This window comes from Loxodonta africana, chromosome 12, assembly GCF_030014295.1.
Source record: "Loxodonta africana isolate mLoxAfr1 chromosome 12, mLoxAfr1.hap2, whole genome shotgun sequence".
NCBI lineage: Eukaryota > Metazoa > Chordata > Mammalia > Proboscidea > Elephantidae > Loxodonta > Loxodonta africana.
Window position 1 is genome coordinate 58,565,861 of NC_087353.1, and position 19,537 is coordinate 58,585,397.

The 19,537-nt window shown below is 41.6% G+C and overlaps 1 protein-coding gene and 1 non-coding gene across 19 annotated transcripts in view; both read right to left on the reverse strand.

The window, feature by feature from the left end:
* CORO7 (coronin 7) overlaps positions 1-19,537 on the reverse strand; it is a 123,013-nt gene that overhangs the window by 84,536 nt on the left and 18,940 nt on the right. For all 18 annotated transcript variants that reach the window (XR_010323614.1, XR_010323615.1, XR_010323622.1 and 15 more), the window contains one exon: positions 15,547-15,623. Coding sequence is in view for 8 of the 18 variants with exons in the window: in XM_064295496.1 (XP_064151566.1) it covers positions 15,547-15,623 (77 nt within the window). In the remaining 10 variants the exon portion in view is untranslated. The remainder of the gene's footprint in view (positions 1-15,546; positions 15,624-19,537) is intronic.
* Positions 13,767-13,873, reverse strand: LOC111752720 (U6 spliceosomal RNA). Its single transcript, XR_002787618.1, has one exon. It is a non-coding gene; the product is annotated as a U6 spliceosomal RNA (small nuclear RNA).

Sequence of the window (19,537 nt, forward strand, 5' to 3'; positions counted from 1 at the left end):
GGCTCCAGGAATTGATGGAATGCCAACTGAGATGTTTCAAAAAACTGGTGCAAATAACCGAATTAAAAAAATGGCAAAAGATACGATCAGGCACTTCACTAAAGAAGACATTCAGGTAACTAATACATACATGAGGAAATGCTCATGATCATTAGCCATTAGAGAAATGTAAATCAAAACTACAATGAGATTTCATTTCATTCCAACAAGGCTGGCATAAAGCCAAAAAACACAAAACAATAAATGTTGGAGAGGCTGCGGAGAGACTGGAACACTTATACACTGCTGGTGGGAATGTAAAATGGTACAATCACTTTGGAAATCGATTTGGCACTTCTTTAAAAAGTTAGAAATAGAACTGCCACAATCCAGCAATCCCAACCTTGGAATATATCCGAGAGATATAAGAGCCTTTACATGAACAGATATATGCACACCCATGTTCATCGCAGCACTGTTTACAATAGCAAGAAGATGGAAGCAACCAAAGTGCCCATCAACAGATGAATGGATCAATAAATTATGGTATATTCACACAATGGAATACTCCGCATCGGTGAAGAACAGTGATTAATCTGTGAAACATTTCATACCATGGAGGAACCTGGAAGGCATTATGCTGAGTGAAATGATTCAGTTGCAAAAAGACAAATATTGTATAAGACCGCTATTATAAGAACTCAAGAAATAGTTTACACAGAGACAAATATATTCTTTGATGGTTACGAGAGGGGGGAGGGAGGAAGGGAGGGAGAGGGGTACTCAGTAATTAGATAGTAGATAGGAACTACTTTATGTGATGGAAAAGACAACACACAATACAGGAGAGGTCAGCACAACTGGACTAAACCAAAAGCAAAGAAGTTTCCTGAATAAACTGAATGCTTCCAAGGCCAGCACAGCGGGGTGGGTTTTGGGGACCATGGTTCCAGGGGACATCTAAGTCAACTGGCATAATAAAATTTATTAAGAAAACATTCTGCATCCCACTTTGGAGAGTGGCATCTGGCGTCTTAAACACTAGCAAGCAGCCATCTAAGATGCATCAATTGGTCTCAACCCACCTGGATCAATGGAGAATGAAGAACACCAAGGACACAAGGTAATTACGAGCCCAAGAGACAGAAAAGGCCACATAAAGCAAAGACTACATTAGCCTGAGACCAGAAGAGCTAGATGGTGCCTGGCTGCAACCAATGACTGCCCTGACAGGGACCACAACAGAGAACCCCTGAGGGAGCAGGAGAGCAGTGGGATGCAGACCCAAATTCTTGTAAAAAGACCAGACTTAACAGTCTGACTGAGACTAGAAAGACCCCAGTGGTCATGGCCCCCAGACCTTCTGTCGGCCCAGAACAGGAACCATTCCCTAAGCCAACTCTTCAGACAGGGATTGGACTGGATAATGGGTTGGAGAGGGATGCTGGTGAGGAGTGAGCTTTTTGCATCAGGTGGACACTTGAGACTATGTTGACATCCCTTCCCTAGAGGGGAGATGAGAGGGTAGAGGGGGTTAGAAGCTGGCGAAATGGACACGAAAAGAGAGAGTGGAGGGAGGGAACGGACAGTCTCATTGTGGGGAGAGCAATTGGGAGTATGTGGCAAGGTGTATGTAAGTTTTTGTGTGTCTGACTTGATTTGTAAACTTTCACTTAAAGCACAATAAAAATTTTTTTTTAAAAAAAAAAGATGCGACACTGGAGGTGCTCATTCATCTATGCCAAGAAATCTGGAAGACAGTTACTTGACCAACTGACTGGCAGTCATTCATACTTGTGCCCATTCCAAAGAAAGGTGGTCCAACAGAATATGGAAATTATCAAACACTATCATTAATATTAATATGGAAACCCTGGTAGCATAGTAGTTAAGTGCTACTGCTGCTAAACAGCTCAGCAGTTCAAATTCACCAGGTGCTCCTTGGAAACCCTGTGGGGCAGTTCTACTCTGTCCTGTAGGGTCGCTATGAGTCATAATTAACTCGATAGCAGTGGGTTTTATCATTAATATCACACATAAGTAAAATTTTATTGAAGATAATTCAAAAGAAGTTGTACCAGCACATCAACAGGGAACTGCCAGAAATTCAAGCCAGATTCAGAAGAGGATGTGGAGCAAGGGATATCATTGTTGATGTCGGATGGATCTTGGCTCAAGTAGAGAATACCAGAAAGATGTTTACTTATGTTTTATTAGCTGCAAAGGTATCAGACTGTGTGTATCATAACAAATTATGGATAACACTGTGAACGGGGAATTCCAGAACACATAATCGTGCTGTGCGGAACCTGTACATAGACCAAGAGGCAGACGTTTGAACAGAACAAGAGGATATTGGGTGGTTTAAAGTCAGAAAAGGTGTGCATCAGGGTTGTAGCCTTTCACCACACTTATTCAATCTGTATTCTGAGCAAATCCGAGAAGCTGGACTACATGAAGAAGAGTGTGGTATCAGGACTGGTGGAATACTCATCAACAACGTGTAATAAGCAAATGACACAATCTTGCTCGCTAAAAGCGAAGAGGACTTGAAGCACTTACTGATAAAGATCAAAGACTACAGCCTTCAGTATGGAATACACCTCAACATAAAGAAAACAAAAGTCCTCACAACTGGACCAATAAGCTATATGATGATAAATAGAGAAAATATTGAAGTTGTTCAGGACTCCATTTTACTTGGCTCCACAATCAACACTCACAACAGCGGCAGTCAAGAAATCAAAGGACGTGTTGCATTGGACAAATATGCTTCAAAAGGCCTGTTTAAAGTGTTAAAAAGCAAAGATGTCACTCTGAGGACTTAGGTGCACCTGACCCAAGCCATGGTGTTTTCAATTGCCTCATATGCATGCGAATGCTATACAATAAATAAGGACCAAGGACAAATTGATGCCTTTGAATTATGGTGCTAGTAAAGCATATTGAATATACCCACTGACTGCCAGAAGAACAAACAAATCTGTCTTGGAAGAAGTACAGCCAGAACGCTCCTTGAAGCGAGAACGGCAAGACTACATCTCACGTACTCTGGACATGTTATCAGGAGCGACCAGTCCCTGGAGAAGGACATCATGCTTGATAAAGTAGAGGATCAGTAAAAAAAAGGAAGACCTTCAATGAGATGGTCACACAGTGGCTGCAACAGTGGGCTCAAACATACCAATGACTGCGACGATGTCATCGGACTGGGCAGTGTTTCATTCTGTTGTACACAGGGTCGCAATGAATTGGAACTGACTCACTAGCACATAACAAGAAAAAGAAATTAGCTATCAAGCCACAAGAGATACAGAGGGATCTTACTATAATCGCTATTTGAAAAGAAGCCAGTGTGTAAAAGCTATATACTGTATGAAAACAATTATATGACAGTCTAGAAAAGGCAAAACTATAGAGATAGATCATTGGATGTGAGCAAGGAGTTGGGGAGGGAAAGAAATGAACAGGTGGAGTACAGGCCATTTTCAGGGCACTGAAACTATTCTGTAGTGATAGTTTACATGATACTGTAACAGGAGACAGATGACCTTATGCATTTGTCAAAACTCGCCAAACTCTGTAACACAGAATGAACCCTTGTAAAAACCATGGACTTTAGTTAATAATAATATATTACTACACGCTCATCACGGGAAAACAGGCAGGTACTGCTTAATGGGCATTGAGTTTCCATTAAAGGTGATAAAAAAAAAATCTAGAAACGGATAGTGGTGACATTTGCACAACATAGTGAACGTGATTAAAGTCACCAAATTGTACACACAAAAAAACAAAAAACAACTGGTTCATTAACTTTAACAAAAGTACTCAGGAATGCAAGATGCTAATAAGAGTGGAAAATGTGCAGGGGTGGCAGGTATATGGAAATTCTGTACTTATGGGCAATTTTTCTATAAACCTAAAGCTTCCCTAAAAAATGTTGCTGTTACTAGGTGCAGTGGAGTCTGACTCATAGCGACTCCATGCGACAGAGCAGAACTGCCCCAAAGGGTTTCCTAGGCTGTAATCTTTAAGTGACCCGTTTGCCAGGTGTTTCTCTCCCGGAGCCACTGGGTGGCTTTGAACCACCAACCTTTTGGTTAGTAGCTGAGTGAGTAACCATTTGTGTCAGTGTATTAATTAAACCAAATCAAACAAACTACAAAGAGGGAAACGTCTGGGCACCTGCTTTGTGCCTGGCCCTGTCCAGATGCTCACTCGGGATAAGGAACACGTGAACAGTTTCTGCAGCTGCTGAGCTTACACAAATGGGGTCATACACGAGGCTGGGGGTGATTCAGACCTGAGCTGAACCTCGAAGAACCAGCAGAGCTGGCACTGGGAAGTCAAGGTACTCAGGGAGGAGGGGTGGCAGGGGCACAGGTAAGTGTGGGACTTGCCGGCAGTGCCACGAAGGAGACAGAGAACAGTGTGAGGAGAGTGACAGGGGGTATTGGAGGGGGCCCCAAGCCGGTGGGCCTCAGAGCTCCAAAGTCTCTCCAGCAGCTGTTCCAGTGGCATTTAATGGAGCATCTGCTGTGTGCCAGGCAGGTACCAGGCACCATCCTGGGTTAGCTCTATTTTTTTTTTTTTTAATTTTTCTATTTTAGATGAAGGTTTATACAGTAACTAGTTTCTCATTAAACAGTACACATACTGTTCTATGACATTAGTTAACAAGCCCACGCCATGTCAACACTCTCCCTTCTCAACCTTGGGTTCTTTATTACCAGCTTTCCTGTTCCCTCCTGCCTTCTAGTCCTTGACCCTGGGCTGGTGTGCCCCTTTAGTCTCATTCTGTTTTATGGGCCTGTCTAATCTATGGCTGAAAGATGAAATCTCAGAAGTGACTTCATTGCTGAGCTGAGAGGGTGTCTTGGGGGAATACTCCCAGGGTTTCTCTAGTCTCTGTCAGGCCAGCAAGTCTAGTCTTTCTTTTTGAGTTAGACTTTTGTTCTACATTTTTCTGTACCTCTGGCCAGGACCCTCTACTGTGATCCTTGTCAGACCAGTCAGTGGTGGTAGCCAGGCAACATCTAATTGTTCTGGACTCAGTCTGGTGGAGGCCCTGGTAGATGTGGTCCATTAGTCCTCTGGACTAATCTTTCCGTTAAATCTTTAGTTTTCTTCATTTTTCCTTGTCCCCGAAGGGATAAGACCAGTGGAGTATCCTAGAAGGCCAATCACAGGCTTTTAGGACCCCAGGCACTACTCATCAAAGTAGAATGTAGAACATTTTCTTTGTAAAATATGTTATGCCAATTGAGCTAGATGTTCCCAGAGACCATGGTCCCCACAGCCCTCGGTCCAGCAATTCCATCCTTCAGGAAGTTTGGATGTGTCTATGGAGCTTCCATGACCTTGCCTTGTACAAGTTGTGCTGGCTTCCCCAGTATTCTGTACTGTCTTAACCTTCACCGAAGTTACCAATTATCTATTGTCTACTTAGTGTTTTTCCATTTCCACCCCTCCCCTCCCTCATAACCATTAAAAGACTGTTTCTTTTTGTGTGTAAACTTTTTCATAAGTTTTTACAGTGGAGGTCTCATACAATATTTGTCCTTTTGTAATTGACTTATTTCACTCAACATAATGCCCTCCAGGTTCATCCACGTTTTGAGATGCTTCATAGATTCATCGTTGTTCTTTATCATTGCGTAATACTTCACTGTGTGTATGTACCACAGTTTGTTTACCCATTCATCTGTTGATGGGCTTCTAGGTTGTTTCCATCTTTTTGCTATTGTGAACAATGCTGCAATGAACATGGGTGTGCATACGTCTTTTTGTGTGACCACTCTTATTTCTCTAGAATATATTACGAGGAGTGGAATTGCTGGATCATATGGTATTTCTATTTATAACTTTCTAAGGAAGCACCATATCGTTTTCCAAAATGGTTGCATGATTTTGCATTCCCACTAGCAGTGTGTAACAGTGCCGATCTACCCACAGCCTCTCCAACATTTGTTATTTCGTTTTTTTGATTCGTGCGAGTAATGCTGGGATGAGCTCGTATCTCACTGTGGTTTTGATTTGCATTTCTCTAATGGCTAGTGTTCGCAAGGATTTCCTCATGTGTCTGTCGGCTGCTTGAATGACTTCTTTGGTGAAGTGTCTATTCATTTCTTCTGCCCGTTTTTTAATTGGATTATTTGTCCTTTTGTTGTAGATGCGTTGGATTTTCTTTCAGATTTTAGAGATTAAACCTTTGATTTATAATAGCCAAAATTTTTTTCCCAGTCTGTAGGTCTCTTTCTATTCTTTCGATAAAGTCTTTTGATGAGCACAAGTGTAATTTTTAGAAGATCCCAGTTATCTAGCTTATGTTCTGGAGTTTGTGTGTTGTTGATTGTGGTTTGTATCCTGTTAATGCTGTGTATTAGGGCCTCTAGCGTTGATTCTATTTTTTCCTCTATGCACTTCATAGTTTTGGCTTTATATTTAGGTCTTTGATCCATTCTGAATTAGTCTTTATATATGGTTTGAGGTATGGGTCCTATTTTGTTTTTTTGCAGATGGACAACCAGTTTTACCAGCAACATTTGTTAAAAAGGCTGTCTTTTCCCCGTTAGATGGTCTTTGGGCCCTTGTAAAAGATCGGGTGACCATAGGTGGATAGATTTACATCTGGGTCCTAAATTCTGTTCCATTGGTCAATGTATCTGTCGTCGTACCAGTACCAGGGTGTTCTGACCACCATAGCTGGATACCAGGTTCTGAGGTCAGATATTGTGAGTGTTCCTACTTTATTCTTCTTCTTCAATAGTGCTTTACTTATGTGGGGCTTCTTTCTTTTCCACATAAACTTAATGATAAATTTTTCCAACTCTTTGAAGAATCTTGTTGGATAAGCCATTGGCTAAACTGACAAAAAAAAAAAAAACAGGAGAGGAAGCAAATAACCTGAATAAGAAATGAGATGGGTGATATTACAACAGACTCAACCGAAACTAAAAGAATCATATCAGATTACTATAAAAAATTGTACTCTAACAATTTCAAAACCTAGAAGAAATGGATGAATTCCTAGAAACACACTACCTACCTAAACTAACACAAACAGAGGTAGAACAACTAAATAGACCCATAACAAAAGAAGAGATTGAAAAGGTAATCAAAACACTCCCAACAGAAAAAAGCCCTGGCCTGGGCAGCTTCACTTCAGAGTTCTACCAAGCTTTCAGAGAAGAGTTAACACCACTACTACTAAAGGTATTTCAAAGCTTAGAAAAGGGTGGAATACTTCCAAACTCAACCTATGAAGCCAGCATATCCCCGATACCAAAACCAGGTAAAGATACCACGTAAAAAAAAATTACAGACCTATATCTCTCATGAACTTAGATTCAAAAATCCTCAACAAAATTCTACCCAGTAGAATTCAACAACACATCAAAAAAATAATTCACCATGATCAACTGGGATTCATACTAGGTATGCAGGGATGGTTCAACATTAGAAAAACAATTAATGTAATCCAACACGTAAACAAAAGACAAGAATCACATGATTTTCTCAATTGATGCAGCAAAGGCATTTGAAAAAGTTCTAAACCCATTCATGATAAAAGCTCTCAACAAAATATGAACAGAAGGGAAATTCCTCAGCATAATAAAGAGCATTTATACAAAGCCAACAGTCAACATCACCCTGAATGGAGAGAGCCTGAAACATTCCCATTGAGATCGGGAACCAGACAAGGATGCCCTTTATCACCACTCTAATTCAACATTGTGCTGGAGGTCCTGGCCAGGGCAATTAGGCTAGATAAAGAAATAAAGGGCATCCAGATTGGTAAGGAAGAAGTAAAAGTATGTCTATTTGCAGATGACATGATTTTATACACAGAAAACCCTAAAGAATCTTCAAAAAAACTACTGAAACTAATAGAAGAGTTCTGTAGAGAATTGGGATACAAGATAAACATACAAAAATCAGTTGGATTCCTCTACGCCAACAAAAAGAACCTTGAAGAGGAAATCACCAAATCAATACTAGTTACAACAGTCCCCAGGAAGATAAAATACTTAGGAATAAATCTTCAGGAATATAAAAGATCTATACAAAGAAAACTACAACACACTACTTAAAGAAACAAAAAGAGATCTACGTAAGTGAAAAACACACCTTGCTCATGGATAGGAGGGCTTAACATTGTCAAAATGTCTATTCTACCAAAAGCCATCTATAGATACAATGCAATTCAGATCCAAATTCCAATGACACTTTTTAATGAGATGGAGAAACAAATCACCAACTTCATATGGAAGAGAAAGAGGCCCCAGATAAGTAAAGCATTTCTGAAAAAAAAGAACAAAGTGGGAGGTCTCACTCTACCTGATTTTAGAACCTAATATATATACTGCCACAGTAGTCAAAGCAGCCTGGTACTGGTACAACAACAGATATATGGACCAACGAAACAGAATTGAGAATCCAGACATAAATCCATCCACATATGAGCAATTGATATTTGACAAAGGTCCAAAGTCAGTTAAATGGGGAAAAGACAGTCTTTTTAACAAATGGTGCTGGCATACCTGGATATCCATCTGCAAAAAAATGAAACAAGGCCCACAGCTCACACCATGCACAAAAACAAATTCAAAATGCAACAAAGACCTAAATATAAAATCTAAAATGATAAAGATCATGGGAGAAAAAATACGGACAACGTTAGGAGCCCTAATACATGGCATGAAGAGTATACAAAACATTACTAACAATGCAGAATAGAAACTATGTAAGTGGGAGCTCCTAAAAATCAAACTCCTATGCTCATCCAAAGACTTCACCAAAAAAGTAAGATTATCTACAGATTGGGAAAACGTCTTTAGCTATGACATTTCTGATCAGCACCTGATCTCTAAAGTCTACATGATACTGCAAAAACTCAACTACAAAAAGACAAATAACCCAGTTAAAAAATGGGCAAAAGATACGAACAGGCACTTCATTAAAGAAGACATTCAGGTAGCTAACACATACACGAGGAAGTGCTGACAAGCATTAGCCATTAGAGAAATGCAAATCAAAACTACAATGAGATTCCATCTCACTCCAACAAGGCTGGCATTAATCCAAAAAACACAAAATAATAAATGTTGGAGAGGTTGTAGAGAGACTGGAACACTTAAAATGGTACAACCACTTTGGAAATAGATTTGGTGCTTCCTTAAAAAGCCAGAAATAGAACTACCATTCAATCCAGCAATCTCACTCCTTGGAACATATCCTAGAGAAAGAAGAGCCTTTACACGAACAGATACATGCACACTCATGTTCACTGCAGCACTGTTTACAACAGCAAAAAGATGGAAGCAACCAAGGTGCCCATCAACAGATGAATGGATAAATAAATTATGGTATACTCACACAATGGAATATTACACATCAATGAAGACCAATGATGAATCCATGAAACATTTCATAACATGGAGGAACCTGGAAGGCATTATGCTGAGTGAAATCAGTTTCAAAAAGACAAATATTTTATAAGACCACTATTATAAAAACTTGAGAAATATTTTAAACAAAGAAGACTATATTCTTTGATGGTTACAAGAAGGGGGACAAATGGAGGGAGGGGGAGGAGTTTTCACTAATTAGATAGTAGATAAGAACTATTTTAGGTGAAGGGAAAGACAACACACAATACAGGTGAGGTCAGCACAACTGGACTAAACCAAAAGCAAAGAAGTCTCCTGAATAAACTGAATGCTTCAAAGGCCAGCGTAGCAGGGGCAGAGGTTTAACAACCATGGTTTCAGGGGACATCTAAGTCAACTGGCATAATAAAATCTATTAAGGTAACATTCTGCATCCTACTTTGGATAGTGGCATCTGGGGTCTTAATCGCTAGCAAGCAGCCACCTAAGATGCATCAGTGGGTCTCAACCCACCTGGAGCAAAGGAGAATGAAGAACACCAAAGACACAAGGTAATTATGAGCCCAAGAGACAGAAAGGGCCACATAAACCAGAGACTACATCAGCCTGAGACCAGAAGAACTAGATGGTGCCCAGCTACAACGGATGACTACCCTGACAGGGAATGCAATAGAGAACCCCTGACGGAGCAGGAGAGCAGTGGGATGCAGACCCCAAATTCTCGTAGAAAGATCAGACGTAATGGTCTGACTGAGACTAGAAGGACCCCAGTGGTCATGGTCCCCAGACCTTCTGTTAGACCAAGACAGGAACCATTCCCACAGCCAACTCTTCAGACAGGGATTGGACTGGACAATGGGATAGAAAATGAAACTGGTGAAGAGTGATCTTCTTAGATCAAGTCGACACATGAGACTATGTTGGCATCTCCTGTCTGGAGGGGAGATGGAAGGGCGGAGGGGGTGGGAAGCTGGCCAAATGGACACAAAGAGAGTGGAGGGAAGGAGTGTGCTGTCTAACCAGGGGGAGAGTAATTAGGAGTATATAGGAGCAAGGTGTTTATAAACTTTTGTACGAGAGACTGACTTGATTTGTAAACTTTCACTTAAATCATGTTAAAATTAAAAAAAAAATTTCACTGGTATTTAGATCGGAACTGCATTGTATTTATCAATTGCTTTGGGTAGAATTGTCATTTTCACAATGTTGAGTCTACCTATGCATGAGCATGGTGTGTTTTTCCATTTAAGTAGAATCTTTTGGTTTCTTGCAATAGTGTTCTGTAGTTTTTTTTTTTTGTATAAGTCCTTTATATCCCTGGTTAGATGTATTCCTAAGGATTTTATTTTTTTAGTGGCTATTATACACGGTATTGTTTTCTTGATTTCCGTTTCATCGTTCTCTTTATTGGTGCATAGGTATCTAAATGATTTTTATGTGTTTATCTTATATCCTGCTGCTCTGCTGAATCTATTAATTCCAGTAGTTTTCATGTGAAGTCTTTTGGGTTTTCTATGTATAATATCATATCAGCAAATAGGGACAGTTTAACTTCTTGCCAATTTGGATGCCCTTTATTTCTGTTTCTTGCCTTATTGCTCTAGGTAGGACTTTCCAGCACAATGTTAAATAGGAATGGTGATAAAGGGCATCCTTGTCTTGTTCCTGTTATGAAGGGGAATGTTTTCAGCCTCTCCTCATTAAGAATGATGTTGGCTGTTGGTTTTGCATAGATGCCCTTTATTATGTTGAGATATTTCCCTTATATACCTATTTTATTGAGAGTTTTTATCAGGACTGGGTGTTGGACCTTGTCAAATGCGTTTTCCGCATCGCTAGGATGATCATGTGATTTTCTTTCCTTTTATTTATGTGGTGGATTACATTGATTGGTTTTCAAATGCTGAACCATCCTTGCATACCTGGTGTCATAGGCTGAATTATGTCCCTCCCAAAATGTGTGTATCAACTTGGTTAGGTCCTGATTCCCAGTATTGTGTGGTTATCCTCCATATTGTGATGGTAATTTGACGTTGAGAGAATTACGGTGGGATTATAACACCACCTTTACTAAGGTCCCCTCCCTGATTCAAGGTAAAGGGCGTTTCCCTGGGGTGTGGCTCAAGGGATAAAAGGAAAGTGAAGCAAGCAGAGAGTTGGGGACCTTATACCACCAAGAAAGCCGCACCTTTGGACCTGGGGTCCCTGTGCCTGAGGAGCTCCTCAACCATAAGGACAAGGAACTTCATCCAGTGCCAAGAGAAAGAGAAAGCCTTCCCCTGGAGTGGACACCCTGAGTTTGGACTTGTTACCTACTAGACTGTGAGAAAATAAGTATCTCTTTGTTAAAGCACTCACTTGTGCTATTTCTGTTATAGCAGTACTAGATGACTAAGACACCTGGTATGAATTCTACTTGGTCATAGTATATTATTTTTTTGATATGATGCTGAATTCTTTTGGCTAGAATTTTGTCGAGAATTTTTGCATTTATGTTCATGTGAGATACTGGTCTGTAATTTTTTTTTTTTTTGTGGTGTCTCTGCCTGGTTTTGGTATGAGAGTTATGTGGCTTCATAGAATCAATTTGGAAGTATCGCTTCCTTTTCTATGTTCTGAAACAGTTTGAGTAGTACTGGCGTAAGCTCTTCTCTGAATGTTCTGAAACAGTTTGAGTAGTACTGGTGTAAGCTCTTCTCTGAATGTTTGGTACAGTTCTCCCCTGAAGCCCTCTGGGCCAGAGCTTTTTGTTGGGTTTTTTTTTTAATTACCTTTTCAATCTCTTAAGGGTCTGTTCAGATTCTCAACATCGTTTTGTGTTAATCTGGATCAGTAATGTGTTTCTAGAAATATGTGTATTTCCTCTAGGTTTTCAAATTTTTTGGAGTATAGTTTTTTATACTACTACTCTTATTACGATCTTTTTTATTTTAGTTGAGTCTGTTGTAATGTCCCCCATTTTATTTCATATTTGGGTTATTTGCGTCCTCTCGTGTTTTTCTTTTGTCAGTTTAACCAGCGGTTTGTTGATTTTGTTGATCCTTTCAAAGCACCAACTTCTGGTTTTGTTGAGTCTTTCTATTGTTTTTCTATTCTCTATGTCATTTATTTCAGCTCTGATCTTTATTGTTTCCTTTCTTCTGGTGGCTATGGGATTCGTTTGCTATTCTCTATTTGTTCAAGTTGTGTAGCTAATGTTTGATTTTGTCCCTTCTTTTTTGATGTGTGCATCTATTGCTATAAATTGACTTCTGAACACTGCCTTTGCTGTGTCCCAAAGGTTTTGGTATGATGTGTTTTTATTCTCATTTGATTCTAAGAATTTTTTTTATTCCATCTCTGATTTCTTCTATTAATAAAAAAAAAAATTACCCAGTGGTTTTTAAGCAGGGTGTTATTCAGTTTCCATGTAATTGACTTTTTTCCTTGCTCTTTCTGTTAATTTCTACTTCCGATGGCATTGTGGTCAGAGAAGACACTTTGTATTATCTCAATGTTTTGGATTTTGTTGAAGGTTGCTCTGTGGCCTAAGATGTGGTCTATTCTGGAGAACGTTCCCTGTGTATTGGAAAACAATGTTTACTTTGCAACTTTTGGGTGGAGTGTTCTATATATGTCTATGAGGTCAAGTTGGCTCTTTGTGCTCTTTAGCTCTCCTGTATCTTTTCTGAGTTTCTTTCCAGATGTTCTGTCCTTTTTTGAGAATGGTATGTTGAAGTCTCCTACTATGATTGTGAAACTGTCAATTTCTCTTTTCAGTGCTGTTAAGAGTTTGTTTTATGTATTTTGAAGCCCCGTTACGGGGTGTGTAAATGTTTATTATGGTTAAGTTTTCATGATGGATTGTTCCTTTAATTATTATACAGTGTCCCTATTTGTCTTTTATGGTGGATTTCATTATAAAGTCTATTTTATGAGATTAGTATTGCCACTCCTACTCTTTTTTGGTAGTTATTTGCTTGATATATTTTTTCTATCTTTCGATTTTTAGTAAATATATATCTGGTTCTAAAGCGTGTCTCTTGTAGACAGCATATTGATGCATTTTGTTTTTTAAATCAATTCTGTCACTATCTCTTTATAAAGGGTGCATTTAGGCCATTTACATTCAGTGTAATTACTGATGGGTACAAGTTTATTGCTGTCATTTTATAGTGCTTTTTTTTGTGGCGCTGACAGTTTGTTCCTCGTTCTCTTCTGTGCTGAATTCCTTTTTTTTGTGGATTTCTTTTCCGTTTCTTTTTCTAGATTTTCTTTATATAGAAGCTTTATGATTTTCCTCTTTATTTTGATGAGTAGGTTTGTTAAGTTTCTTTGTGGTTACCCTTAAACTTACCCTTATCTTTCTAGGTTTGAACCAGTGTATTTTTACTTGGTATTGCCTTGCCTTCCAAAAATATGGAATGCTTCATGAATTTGCACGTCATCTTTGTACAGGGGCCATGCTAATCTGCTCTGTATCGTTCCAATTTTACTATACGTGCTGACAAAGCAAGCACCTGGGTTAGCTCGTAACATTGCTCCACAGCCCGAGGTTCAGTTACACAGAGAGATATCAGACAGAGAGACAAACAGACAACAGAGAACGACAGGAACAGGGAGAGAGAAACAGACACAGGACAGACAGAGGGACAGAGACATAGGACAGCAAAAGACAGTAAGAGACAGACAAGGACAGAGAGAGAGGAAAAAAAGACAGAGACAGGACAGCAAGAGACAAAGAGAAGACAATGAGAGAAGAGACATACAGACAGACGGGAACAGAGAGAGACAGAGGCCAGTGGGCAACATGCAGGCTGGCCCACACTGCAGCCACTCTGGGAGACAGGGATCATGGCCCAAACCCCCAGGACGTGGCAGAAGTCTGGGACAGAGGGAGGGGCTCTGGATGAGACTGTGTCTCTGTTGGTAGCTAGGCAACCACTTCCTACCCCTCTATTCTTTGAGAAGCAGGGCCAGAGAAAAGCAGTGTGGCCAGATGGCCTCTCACCCAGGACTTCCTGCAAACATGTGGGGGACATGCTGAATGTGAGTATAAACAGCGTCCACATGCAGTACCTGGCTGGAGGACCTATGCAGAATGTGAGTTCAGCTGCAGTGCCCAGGTTGTGCGGAAGGCTGGCGCACCCTCTAGTGGCCACCTACTGCAACCTGGGCCTGGGGAGCCCGGGCAAAGAATGGGGGTGGGTCCACACCAAGAGGGGCAAAATAAGTCAGACTAGGCCACGATGTTTCCCTGAGACCGGGAAGCCCCCACAAGTGGATGGTGTACAGAGGGAGGGGAAGCTCTAGAGGAAGAACCCCACTGCCTCTCCCCAGCCAGTTGGCCCTGGGAAACCCTCTCCCCAGGGAAACTCAGACTAAAGCAGGGCCAACCACTGGCAGAGAGACTCAGAAGCCCTTGTGCTGAGTGGCTGGGGTCCAGCCACCAGATCCACCACATGACCAGGAGACACTCATAAAGTCGAAGGGTGACCCTCAGCCCCTGTAAACCTATGGGCACCTCCACCTGGTCTGCAGTCACATGAGATGCTCCCATCTCTGTACAGTTATCCAAGAACTGCCATGTTTGATCCGTCGACCTGGATCCCAAAGAATCCCCTTTACAGCAAAAGAGGTGCCATAGTGGACACATGGCCATGGACCCCACTGGTCCTAGCAAATGCTGAGGGGGCCAACTTAGAAAGGAAGCAATAAGGATGAGACACCACCAGCATGCCTCACACGGACTCCATCTGGAGCATCATATGCCGCTGTGTCTCCACAAGTGGAACCCGAGTCCAGGAGCCTATGTGTGGGGGTGTCTCCACTGAACATCACCTCCAGCAACCCACTCAGGACATTTGTGCCTCTCGGCCCCCCAGCTGCAGGGTCTTTGGGTCCAAAGGGAAGATCTTTCACTGGAAAACAGGGGCAGTTCCACGGCCTTTACACTGTGGCCACCACCTCCCCACTTCTGTCTCCTGGTGGCAAGAGACCAGCAGGCAGGCAAGACGCCGCCGGCTGGAGGTAGCACGCTGTGCCCCTCAACAGCACGAGCTTGGCAGGACAGGTCTTCCGATGGCACAGGTTCCCCTGTAGATCATACTCCCTGACAGGACAGCCCCCAGAGGTACTCCTTCAGTGCCCCAGTGACCTCAACTGCAATCCCAGGTACCACCTGCCCACTCACCTTGCATGCTGTGCCCAGGAGAGCACCATCCCGGCTCCACGCAGCACTCTGCACCAGGTCCCCGTGGGCGGCCAGTTCTGTGGAGAAGTGGCCAAAGTCAGGAAGGGTCCAGGATCCCCCACTCTGTCCCAGACAATGAAGGCTCAGGGAGGGAGTGCAGGTGAGCCTGGCCTGGGGCAATGACAACAGCTCCAAGTGTCTCTTCTGGCCAGGGGTAGTGAGGGAGGAGCCATCAGGCCTGTTCTACCTGCTCCAAGGGGAGGGGTTTCCTCCTCCAACCCTACCCACACCAGGCCATGCTTCCACACAAAAGCCTTCCCAGGCTTCCTACTCCTTTGCCTGGCTCTCACTTCCCACCTAGGCTTATTCCCAGTGACCCCCTGGCACTCTCTTCAGACTGAGTAGCACAAGCCCACGGACTTGCCATACTCACTCCCACCCTGGGCCTCTGCTCCTGTCCTCTCTGTAGTGCGGGGTTTTAAAACACATCCACACATTTTTTCACACTCTTCCCCTCAAAACGTGGAGCCTAACCTCTCTCCTCTTGAGCTTGACTTGATGATTTGTCCCTAACAAAGAAATCTAGCAGAAGTGATGGTATATGACTCCCAAAGCTAAATGTCATAAAAGATATTGTGGCTTCCTCCTTGCTCCCTCTCTGTTGGATTATTCCCTCCGGGAGAAGCAGCCTCAATACTGTCAGGGCACTCAAGCAGCTGGTGGAGAGGCCCACCCAGGGAGGAACTGATGCCTCCAGCCAACAGTCTGCACTGTGTGAGGGGGTCATCTTGGAAGCAGATCCCCCAGCCCCAGGCAAGCCTCTGGATGACTGCAGCCCTGGACCACATCTTTTTTTTTTTTAAATAAATTTATTTCATTTTTTAAAATTGTTCTTAAAACATACACTGCAGAACTTAAACCAATTCAACAATTTCTACATGTACAAATCAGTGACATTGATTACATTCTTCAAAAGGTACCATTCTCACGCTCCTTTTCTGAACTTTCTGCCCCACTGATATAAACTCACTGATCCCTAAGTTTCCTATGTAATCTTGTGAGTTACTGTTGTAAATTAGGCCCCATACACATAGTTTTTAAAGATGTTCAAGGCAGACATTCTTCACCAACTAAATTAAACTATTCCTTGTTTTAAAGAATACTTCAGGGGATATTTTTTGTTTAAGGTTTAAAAATTACATCAATGACGGATTGGAGGGGAGATGGGAGGGTAGAGGGGGTTAGAAACTGGCAAAACGGTCACAAAAGGAATGACTGGAAAGAGGGAGCGGGCTGACTCATTACAGGGAGGGTAAGTGGGAGTATGTACTAAGGTGTATATAAGTTTATATATGAGAGACTGACCTGATTTGTGAACTTTCACTTAAAGCACAATAAAAATTATTTAAAAAAAAATTACGTCAATGCACTAGCTTTGGGGGTTCGTCAAGCCAAAAGAGCTCCAGAAAATCTGGATTCCATGAAAATTTGAAATTCTCTTCTGTATTTCCCTCCTTTTGATCAGGAGTCTTCTACAGATTCTTTTATCAAAATGTTGATTAATGGTATCCCAACAAATTTGAAAACCTAAAGGAAATGGACAAATTTCTAGAAATACACTATCTACCTGAACTAACACAAACAGAGGTAGAACAACTAAATAAACCCATAACAAAAGAAGAGATTGAAGAGGTAATTAAAAAACTCCCAAGAACAAAAAAAAAAAGCCCTGGGCCTGACAGCTTCACTGGAGAATTCAAGCAAACTTTCAGAGAAGAGTTAACATCCATATTACAAAAGGTATTTTAGAACATAGAAAAGAATGGAATACTCCCAAACTCATTCTATGAAGCCAGCATAACCCTGATACCAAAACCAGATAAACACAGCACAAAAAAAGAAAACCACAGATCAATATCCCTCATGAACTTAGATCCAAAATCCTCAACAAAATTCTAGCTAACAGAATTCAATAACATATCAAAAAAATAATTCAACCATGACCAAGTGCGATTCATACCAGCTATGCAGGGATGGTTCAACATTAGAAAAACAATCAATGTAATCCATCACATTAATAAAACAGAAGACAAGAACCACATGATCTTATCAATTGACAAAGAAAAGGCATTTGACAAAGTCCAACAGCCATTCATGATAAAAAATCTCACCAAAATAGGAATACAAGGGAAATTCTTCAACATAATAAAAGGCATTTATACAAAGCCAACATCATCCTAAATGCAGAGCGTCTGAAAGCATTCCCGTTCAGAACAGACAAGGATGTCCTTTATCACCACTCTTATTCAACATTGTGCTCAAGGTCCTAGCCAGAGCAATAAGGTAACAACAAGAAACAAGGGTATCCAAATTGGTAAGGAAGAAGTAAAAGTATCCCTTTTTGTAAATGATATGATCTCATACACAGAAAACCCAAAAGTATACACAAGAAAACCACTGGAACTAATAGAAGATTTCAGCAAAGTATCAATTCTGACTCAGAGCGACCCTACAGGACAGAGTAGAACTGCCGATAGGGTTTCCACGGAGCACCTGGTGGATTCGAACTGCCGACCTTTTGGTTAGCAGCCAGAGATCTTAACCACTATGTCACCAGGGTTTCCTCATTAGCCACTAGAGAAATGCAAATCAAAATTACAATGAGATACCGTCTCACCCCAACAAGGCTAGCATTAATACAAAATAATAAATGTTGGTGAGGTTGTGGAGAGACTGTAACACTTATAAACTCCTGGTGGGAATGTAAAATGGTACAACCACTTTGGAAATTGATATGGCACTTCCTGAAACAGCTGGAAATAGAAGTACCATACAATCCAGCAATCCCGCGTCTTGGAACATACCCTAGAGAAATAAGAGATGTCACACAAATATATACATGTACATCCATGTTCACTGCAGCGAAGTTCACAACTGCAAAAAGATGGAAACAACCTTGGCGCCCATCAACAGATGAATGCATAAACAAACTATGGTATATACACACAATGGAATACTACACAACAATAAAGAACAACGATGAATCTGCGAAACATCTCAAAACATGGATGAATCTGTAAGGTGTTATCCCGAGTGGAATGAGTCAGTGGCAAAAAGACAAATATTCTATGAGACTACTATTGTAAGAACTCAAAAAAGGTTAAGAAGGCAGAGCCAAGATGGTGGACCAGTCAGACACTTCTGGTGATCCCTCTTACGACAAAGACCCAAAAAAACAAGTGAAACGATTATATTATGACATGTGAGGAACCCTGAACATCAAAGGCAAAATTAGAAAATGACCGAACAGCAGGGGGAGAAAGAGTTCAGAGGAGGAGAGGAGTTGCCGGACCTGAATCGCCAGGAACCTTCACAGGCACTATTCCCTGGAAAGACTGCAGCGGGGCTACTGGTAGCATTCCGGACACGATTTTCTCAGCGAGAGACAGCCAGCCGCACAGCCTACTCAAACCTCCAGAACGAGAGAAGAATGGCGCTCTCGGCAAAATCTAAGTACTTGTGTTGATTTCACCGTGCCTCCAGCTCCTAAGCCAACTTCAGTGGCTGTAGATTTCCCTAGACCTGAGATAGGCCCTGATGGGTGCCTTGAGCCATTCTCTTGGCCTTGGAAAAGGAATAAATTCACAGTTCGGGGAAAAGATAATCTGCCAGCTCCACTAAGATGGGGAGCTCTGGACAGTAGCAGCTCCTGTTCAGGCATAAATGGTCCATGGACTTTGAATACCTTTCCCCCTGCATGGACTTGTGTACCCCTATTTCAGGAAAATAGGCCCTTGTTGGCGGACTGCAACAGTTTTGGCTATGCGGTAGAGGGTGGGTGTTTGATGTTTCACACCGCTTTGCCTATTAAACAGGGTCCTCATCTACCCACATCATGGGCCTAAGGGCTGGTGGCTCCACCCATATCACCTAGCCATTCACGACAGGGGTCCAAGGATAACTGGCACCTCCCAGTCCTTACAACCAAAAG